This window comes from Etheostoma spectabile, chromosome 7 (assembly GCF_008692095.1).
Source record: "Etheostoma spectabile isolate EspeVRDwgs_2016 chromosome 7, UIUC_Espe_1.0, whole genome shotgun sequence".
Taxonomy (NCBI): Eukaryota; Metazoa; Chordata; class Actinopteri; order Perciformes; family Percidae; genus Etheostoma; species Etheostoma spectabile.
Genome location: NC_045739.1, coordinates 25,144,548 through 25,154,256, shown reverse-complemented (window position 1 = coordinate 25,154,256; position 9,709 = coordinate 25,144,548). Strand labels below are relative to the sequence as shown.

The 9,709-nt window shown below is 43.0% G+C and overlaps 1 protein-coding gene across 1 annotated transcript in view; it reads right to left on the bottom strand.

The window, feature by feature from the left end:
- The window catches only part of LOC116693067 (glutamate receptor ionotropic, kainate 5-like), a 277,749-nt gene that overhangs the window by 15,076 nt on the left and 252,964 nt on the right, over nucleotides 1-9,709 (bottom strand). Inside the window, 2 exon segments of the mRNA XM_032521753.1 lie at nucleotides 5,891-6,116; nucleotides 7,107-7,272. Coding sequence (XP_032377644.1) covers nucleotides 5,891-6,116; nucleotides 7,107-7,272 — 392 coding nt within the window.

Here is a 9,709-nt window from a genome sequence, read left to right as displayed (position 1 = left end):
ATAGCAGGGTGTTCAAATACTTATTTTCCTCACCGTACATATTGTCACATGTCACAGTCAGAGGATACAGAAACAAAAAGAAACAGAACAGGAAAAAAGAAGAGTAATTACAAGATACATGATACCAAATACAATATACCAAACCCTGACCCAGCTGTAAAGACTCTGAGGCCGGATTTCATTCAGCTCTATGGTCACTATATTAGGCTTTATCATATCGCTACTTGTCATTAATATTTTGTCCACCAAGGCTGTAAATTATGGTGCTTTTATCCTCAACCTCGTCCTCACGGCCTCCCTGCGACTCGCCCCCATTAATCTTCTTTCTCATTCCATTACAAAGTGACAGGGACTTTCACTAAATGACAGACAGACAGCAGGAAGTGTGTGATTGGTTTTCAAGGTAAAAGCTCTTGTTACAAAATGATGACACTTTAACAGGTTAGATACTCCATAATTTAAAGATGAAGAACGATTAACTTGTCACCGCCTGACTCCTTGTTCGCCACGTTTTCTGGAGCCGAATACCTTGTTTCGCAAGTTAGCTCGTAACTGTCGCCAGTGTCATAATGTTGTCTTGTTGACAGTGTAATAATGTGCTTTGCTTACTATTTGTGGTTGTGTGTGTCCGATTTGCTCGTATACCTTCATACTCTCCCCTTGAAGCTTGCTGGTTGTGGACTTTTGTCCCTCACGTTTGTCCTTCAGTTGATGCTTCTCCGCACACTTGGTGCTGTTTTACACGGATGCTCATGTTCCCGATATGTGAGGCATCGCCTTAAAGTCACACAGTAACACCAGTTAACACCAACAAGTCCTCCAAAATAAATGACAAAACATCATTTGTAACTGCCCTTTAGAGGTATTTACAGATTTTTTTTGGATCTGATGTTGCTCTATTTGTCTGTTCCTTCCAAAACTGAAAGTCTGTTTTATGACCTCATAGTCTATATCGACTACGTTTCATTTGCAGGATCTGGTGTCGCCAGAGGTTTTGCCGGATGTCACTCGTTTTTTGGACGGAAGCCCCTCATTTTTTTCCTGACGCCCCTTGTTTTCGGCCAGAAACCCCTCGTTTTAGTCCGGATGCCCCTTGTTTTGGTCCGAATGACGCTCGTTTCCATCCTGAAGCCCCTCGTTTTTCTGCTGGATGCACCTCTTTTTTGTACTGAAGCCCCTCGTTTTCGGGCGGATGCACCTTGTTTTCGTCAGGATGCCCCTCGTTTTTGTCCTTAAGCCCCTTGTTTTCGTCCTGAAGCCCCTTGTTTTCAGCCGGATGCCCCTTGTTTTGGTCCGGATGCCCCTTGTTTTGGTCCGGAGGCCCCTTGTTTTTGTCCTGAAGCCCTTGTTTTCGTCCGGAGGCCCCTCTTTTTTGTACTGAAGCCCCTTGTTTTCGGGCGGATGCACCTTGTTTTCAGCCAGAAGCCCCTCATTTTTGTCTGGATGCCCCTCATTTTCGTCCTTAAGCCCCTTGTTTTCGGCCGGAAGCCCCTCTTTTTCAGCCGGATGCCCCTCATTTTCAGCCGGATGCCCCTCATTTTCGTCTGGATGCCCCACGTTTTCGTCCGGATGCCCCTTGTTTTCGTCCTAAAGCCCCTCTTTTTTTACTGAAGCCCCTTGTTTTTGGGCGGATGCCCCTAGTTTTCGTCAGGATGCCCCTCCTTTTCGTCCTGAAGCCCCTCATTTTCGTCCTGAAGCCCCTCGTTTCCGTCCTGAAGCCCCTCATTTCCGTCTGGATGCCCCTTGTTTTTGTCCAGATGTGCCTCGTTTTTGTTCATTTGTCTCTTTTATTCTAAACTTCAGTAGATTCGGCAAATATCCTCCAAGCTAGAACCGACAATCAATCACATGACACACTCAACAGCCATTTTAATTTCAGAGCTCGCCTCCCTACGTGCACACGTTCCACCAAAACAAGTTCCTTCCAGAGGCTATTTTGCAGAGCCTCCATACCGGCACCCAGCACCTAGCGACGATTGTGATTGGTTTAAAGAAATGCCAATAAACGTTGCACGTTTTTTTCCCATCCAGGAATGCTGTGTGGACGAGCCAGACCTTCCTCCCCAGTGCTGTGGAGGAAGGTCTGGCAATGCGAGACTCATAATATGACAACTTTATGATTAAGGTTTAGTTTGATATAAGGAAACGTTATGGTTTGGGTTGGGTACAAGTTCTTGGTTTGGGTTAAAATTACGTATTTTTTAAGTCAGGGGACCTTCGCAGTTATGGTTACCCTGGTAACCACATTCAGGAGTGCTGGTGGTTAAAAAGACTCATTTATTCGTTCACTGTCTACTGGAAATGGGAAAACCCACACAGACCCACGCCACGTTGGCCGGATGCCCCTTGTTTTCTTCCGGATGCCCCTCATTTTTGTCCGGATGCCCCTCATTTTTGGCCCAACGCCCCTCATTTTAGGCCCAATGCCCCTCATTTACGGCCAGATGCCCCTCGTTTTCTTCCGGATGCCCCTTGTTTTCGGCCAGAAGCCCCTCATTTTTGGCCGGATGCACCTCGTTTTTGGCCGGATGCCCCTTATTTTAGGCCCAATGCCCCTCATTTTTGTCCAGAAGCCCTTCGTTTTCGGCCGGATGCCCCTCATTTCCGGCCAGATGCCCCTCGTTTTCATCCAGATGCCCCTCGTTTTCTTCCAGAAGCCCCTCGTTTTCTTCTGGATGCCCCTTGTTTTCGACAGGATAACCCTCATTTTTGGCCCAATGCCCCTCATTTCCAGCCAGATGCCCCTCGTTTTCTTCCGTATGACCCTCGTTTTCGGCAGGATAACCGTCATTTTAGGTCCAATGCCCCTCATTTCCAGCCAGATACCCCTCATTTTCTTCCAGAAGCCCCTCATTTTTCGGCCAGACGCACCGTGGGGACTCTGCTGCCTTTATTTTCATCACTTAACAGGCAGGTTGACTGACAGGCCGTTCACCCTGAAAACTGCTCATCTTTTTCTTTCTTCTTTCTGTCTCCGTCTGCCTGCTGTTCCCTCTCCTCTCCTCACATCTGTTCCTCCCTCCTCCATTAACGATGCTAATCTACGCACCGACACTCACCACCAGAAACAAGTCTGGGGCCGATGACGAGGCGAGGCCAGACAGCGGCAAAAGCAGACCAACGCCACGTCGGACGGATTTAATTTGCCGGCAACAGCAGCTGCTCCGAGAATATGACCTGGTTACCGGCTATCGCAGAACCAGCACAAAGAAGGTGCCGGACAAAACGTGAGGCAGCCTCAATATATTACAAACAATATGTGGTGTGACAGCACAATTACACTTCACATAAACAACGTAAGTTACAGGCTACACACAGGAACAGGTTGGGGCTTTTTCTCCGTTTCAGGGAGGAATGGAACATTTGTTATTAACCTGTGAACGTCAGGTTGTCAGAGTTTACAGTAATATTTAAAGGCCAAATTTGACCTGTTTAGGGACTTAATGCAGAGATTCATTTTAGAAAATTGATACAACCAATGTGATTTTTTTTTTAACCCTCATGTTGACCTTGGGTCAAATTGACCCCATTTTCAGCCAATTTTATCTTTTTTTGTCACAAAAAACTGAGCCATTAAAACAAGTTCTGAAAATGTCAAAAATTAAAAATATCAAAAAACTTAGAAAAAAACATCACAAAAAGCACCTACGACATTGCAAAAGTGACAAAAATGTTGGAAAAAGCAATAACAATGTTTTTTTTTTGACAGGACAGTTAGGTGAGAAAAGGAAGAGACGTGCAGGATATCGTCACAGGTCAGATTCAAACCCTGGACCTCTGCATCAAGGCATAAACCTTAAAGTACATGTGCGCCTGCTCTACCGCTGAACCAACCTGGCCACCAGTTTTGAAGATTTTTTACTTCTGACTTCCACCCTTTCTTTTCATTTTCCTTCCTCTCTGAATATAATATCATTATATGATTAAGCAATACTAAACAAGCAACAAAATAGCAACAAAATAAAGGTAACAAAATAAAAATATCATCAAACTGTATTCATATTGTGGGGCAATTCGTTCTTAAAATGTAAAAAAAGAAAGTTGATTTCTAAGTCACTGGCTGTGTCTCAATCCGCCAACTTGCACACTTCCAACACTTAAGTTTTCAGTATATACGCCAATTTTCCTTGGCATCGGCATGGGGAACTTTCCATAAAATCATCTCTCAATGCAAATCAAACCAGCTGTTAGGCTAACTGAAATAACACCATGCCGATCTCTATGTATGGTGAAGGGTATGTGATGATATGACTGGCCTTTCAAAATAAAAAATGTGCCAGCCTATATGGGAATTTAACATAGGGGGATGTATACTTAGCCCCCTGTATTTTAACATAGGGGGGTGTATACTTATGCCCCTGTATTTTAACATAGGGGGGTGTATACTTATGCCCCTGTATTTTAACATAGGGGGTGTATACTTATGCCCCTGTATTTTAACATAGGGGTGTATACTTATGCCCCCTGTATTTTAACATAGGGGGTGTATACTTATGCCCCTTTATTTAACATAGGGGGGTGTATACTTATGCCCCTGTATTTTACCATAGGGGGGTGTATACTTATGCCCCTGTATTTTAACATAGGGGGTGTATACTTATGCCCCTGTATTTTACATGGGGGGGTGTATACTTATGCCCCTGTATTTTAACATAGGGGTGTATACTTATCCCCTGTATTTAACAAGGGGGGTTATACTTATGCCCCTGTATTTTAACACAGGGGGTGTATACTTATGCTCCTGTATTTAACATAGGGGGGTGTATACTTATGCCCCTGTATTTTAACACAGGGGTGTAACTTATGCCCCGTATTTTAACATAGGGGGGTGTATACTTATGCCCCTGTATTTTAACAATGGGGGGGTAACTTATGCCCCCTGTATTTTAACACAGGGTGTATACTTATGCCCTGTATTTTACAATAGGGGGTGTATACTTATGCCCCTGTATTTACACAAGGGGTGTGTATACTTATGCTCCTGTATTTTAACATAGGGGGTGTATACTTATGCCCCTGTATTTTAACATAGGGGGTGTATACTTATGCCCCCTGTATTTTAAGGAAGAACATTTATTTATTTACATTATTCATTCACAAAGAAAATTGGTGTCCTGAAAGGTTGGATTTTCCCATTTTTATTTTTAATTAAAGCTTTAAGATGAATTTCCAAAAGATTTTTTTTTATTCCTCTTTTTAATCAACTTTAGCATGGGTGCGTATGCAGAATACATGTGTTTACTGCAATATTTAAAGGTCAAATTGGACATTTTTGGGAGATTTTGTTTTTTTGCAGAGAGTCAGATGGGAAGATTGATTTCACTAATGTAGTCTATATAGACGACGCTTCATTTACGGGATTGTTCAGTTGCCGCTGGAAATTCCACCAGATGTCTCTCATTTTGGCCAGATGTCCGTAACTTTACGTGTTCTTTGTGTTTTTTAACCTCAGGTGGATTTCTGAGGACTATGGTTACCTGGTCCTCAGATCTCTGCAGGGTAAATCCAGACAGCTAGCTAGACTATCTGTCCAATCTGAGGACTATGGTTACCTGGTCCTCAGATCTCTGCAGGGTAAATCCAGACAGCTAGCTAGACTATCTGTCCAATCTGAGGACTATGGTTACCTGGTCCTCAGATCTCTGCAGGGTAAATCCAGACAGCTAGCTAGACTATCTGTCCAATCTGAGTTCTTTGATGCCCGACTAAAACAACTTTTGAACGTACACACGTTCCACCAAATCGAGTTCCTTCCTGAGGCCATTTTGCAGAGGCACCGTTGCTCCGTTTTGACCTCTGGCTTCCAGCCTTCCTTTTCATTTTCCTTCCTCTCTGAAGAAAACGTCTTCATACGTCGCAGAATACGTGTGTTTGGTTGTGGTAAACTCACCCAGAGGCATGCCGATGCCGTATCCTTTGGTGTCCAGAAGGCCTCCGATCTGCGTGAGGTTGCAGTTGAGGCTGCGGTAGTACTCGTTCATGGTGCTCTCCATCAGGAAGGCGTACTTGGAGTTGAGGACCCGCGCGATGCCTTCCTCGGTGCTCTTCACAAAGACGCTGGGCTGCTTGGAGTTCATGTAGTTCCACATCCGCTGGTACGTCTGGTACCGCGAGTTCTGGAGGAGGAAGGGTGGAGATAGGCAAGGGTCTTGGTTTTTGCAGGCGTTAACATTTCATTTAGTTGGCTTTCTTTCCTATTGCTATCATAAGAATTGTGTCAAATGTGGTTGAAGAAGCATTCAGATCCTAAATTTACCCTCATGTTGTCCTTGGGTCCAATTGACCCGTTTTCCCATATCAATGTTTTTTTTTTTAACTACCCAAAATAACATGATTGATTCCACAAAACACTCTTTGGCAAGTACAAATCTCTACTTTCATTTATTTTGTGGTGTCTTATTCAATTATATATCAATCAATCAATTTTTTGAAATAGTATTGAGTAAAAGTTGACACATTCCAGACTGTGATTATCCATCAACATCCATTCCTTTAATTTTAGTCTCAATAATTCCTAAATTTCTGCTTTTCTAACTCAAACATTAGGTATAATTTCCTATAAATGAGGTTCATTGACCATAAATTCCAAAAATAACTGCAAAATTGAATTTGATAAGTTAGTGTTATGTAGTGTTGAAAAAAAAATACTCTTCTACAAGTTAAAGTCCTGCATTGAAGATGTTTCTTCAGTAAAAGTATGTAAGTGGGAAAAAGTGCTGTAATGTAAGTATTAAAAGTACCCAATGCAGAAAAATACTCACATCTTAGAAACTGGAAATGATCCAAACAGTTGTGTGTTTAAGTGTGTAATCATTTCACCTGGGCTTGTTGGCCGTTATATTGTTGAGTAGTTTAAGTTATAAAAAAAACATGGTAATATGTAACTACATGTGTTTTGTGTGCATATTAAGTTTTGAAGTAACTAGTAACTAAAGTTGTCAGATAATGTGAGGGAGTATTTTTCTCTCTAAAATGTAGCAGAGTAGAAGTATAAGTGGTATTAAATGTAAAAAATCAGGTAAAGTACCTCAATATTTGTATTAGAGTGCAGTACTTAAAGAATAAATGTATTTAGTTACATGCCAACACTGGAAACCGTGTCTCACCATGAAGAAGGTCATGGTGGATCCTCCGTGGATGGTTCCGTACTGGATGTTGGTTTGGTCGGCCAGATCGTCCGGAGACTCGATGGGAACCTCCATCCTCTGGACGGTCAGGAACGCCGCCAGGTTGGCCGTGTAGGACGAGATGATGATGAGGGTGAACGCCCACCTGACAGGACGAGAGCAAGGTTAGAACCAAGGTGAGAACCAAGGTGAGAACCAAGGTTAGAAGCAAGGTTAGAACCAAGGTTAGAACCAAGGTTAGAACCAAGGTCAGAACCAAGGTCAGAACCAAGGTGAGAAGCAAGGTTAGAACCAAGGTCAGAACCAAGGTGAGAACCGAGGTGAGAATCAAGGTAAGAAGCAAGGTTAGAACAAAGGTTAGAACCAAGGTGAGAACCAAGGTTAGAACCAAGGTGAGAACCAAGGTGAGAACCAAGGTTAGAAGCAAGGTTAGAACCAAGGTTAGAACCAAGGTGAGAACCAAGGTTAGAAGCAAGGTTAGAACCAAGGTCAGAACCAAGGTGAGAACCAAGGTTAGAACCAAGGTGAGAACCAAGGTGAGAACCAAGATTAGAACCAAGGTGAGAACCAAGGTTAGAACCAAGGTAAGAACCAAGGTCAGAACCAAGGTGAGAATCAAGGTGAGAACCAAGGTGAGAACCAAGGGGAGAACCAAGGTTAGAATCATAGAAATCAAATGGATAGAACCCTGTTGTTTACCGAGGTTGTCCAAAGAGGTTTGAGTCCAAGACAAGACCGAATCCAAAGAGGTTGGAGTCCGAATCAAGACCGAGTCCAGGACAGGAAAAAAGGTCTTATGCATGACAGTATCAAGACAATCATTTTGGGTTTAACTTTCCCTCCAATGTTATTATCAATATAATAAAGACACCTGGACTCGGTCGAGACCAAAAGCCATATCTGGCAAGACCAGGGGCAGAGACCGAGACAAGTCCGAGTCCAAATACTAGCGAGTCCGGACTGGAGTCCAAGACCGGACATTACACCTAGCGGCAGTGAGGCAGTACCGCTTCAGTTTAGTTGTAGTGTTTCTTGACATATTTATTTGCATTTTTTATATTTTTACATTTAGTTTCAGTTTACTAAAACTATTTTGTAATGCTTATTTAAGTTTACTATTATAACTCTGGACCAAAGAAGAGCAGCGTTAACAATTTAATTCCCCCAAGAGACTTTCAAACCCTCACGCTTCACCTCTCAATCTCTCTCTCTCTCTCTCTCTCTCTCTCTCTCTCTCTCTCTCTCTTCATTGAGCTCTGTGAGTGGAGAGCAGGAGAGAGACAGATGGAGGGCACTGCAGGAAACGTCAGGATTTTTTAGATAAAATTCATCCACCTAAACATGAACTTGGGCTGCAGCAGCGAGGAGTAGGACACCTCCAGAGGGCATGAGACAGAAGTGAGGAGTGAAAGAGTAGGAAGGGAGCCGAGGTTTAAAAGAGAAAGAGAGAGAGAAAGAGAAAGAGAGAGAGAGAGACATCTGAGTCAGAAGGATGTGGAAATAATGATGGAGAAAGACATTAAACCAAAATAAACCAAGGACAAATTAGAGCTTGGGCCCCACAAACTGTGGAGATTTTTAAGAAGAGCCTAAAGACACTCCCATTTCAAAAGGCCTTTTAAACAGTCATTGTTTTAATTTTAGTTTTATGGTGTTTTATTATTGCCTGTTGATTTTATTATATTCTGGAAAATGTTTTTAACTCCCTACAAATGTAGCACTTTGAGATTTATTTTCGAAATGTAAAGGGCATTATAAACAAAATGTATTATTATTATTATTATTAGCTTGGGTTACCCAAGGTTACCCATAGTGGACAGACTGTGCAACGCTATCACTAACAGGGACGTTCTAGAGCGTCCTCTGGTGGACAGCCTATGCAACGCCATCACTAACAGGGACGTTGTAGAGCGTCCTCTGGTGGACAGACTATGCAACACCACCACTAACAGGGACGCTGTAGCGCGTCCTCTGGTGGACAGACTATGCAACACCACCACTAACAGGGACGTTGTAGAGCGTCCTCTGGTGGACAGACTATGCAACACCATCACTAACAGGGACGTTGTAGAGCGTCCTCTGGTGGACAGACTATGCAACACCATCACTAACAGGGACGTTGTAGAGCGTCCTCTGGTGGACAGACTATGAAACACCATCACTCATAACATTTTTTCATCAGATTAATTTATTTGTTATTATTAATGAATATTTTAAGAACTTAATAAAATTTAGATGCCGATACACTACAATATATCGGGAAATGTCTTATATCGGTCGGGCTCTAATAAGTCGTAAACCTCTGTCAGTGTTTTTCGGGAAGGACAGACTTTTAAAAAACACTTAACGAAAGTGCTCTATTTATTCATCGCATGTGTCCTTAACGATAAGACCAAATACTGCTGTATTCGGCCGGTACAGACTGAGCAGCTTGGCAGCCAATGACCTGTCAGACAGACAGACAGATGAACTGCTAGACAGACGGACAGATGAACTGCCAGACAGACGGACAGATGAACTGCTAGACAGACGGACAGATAAACTGCCAGACAGACGGACAGATGAACTGCTAGACAGACGGA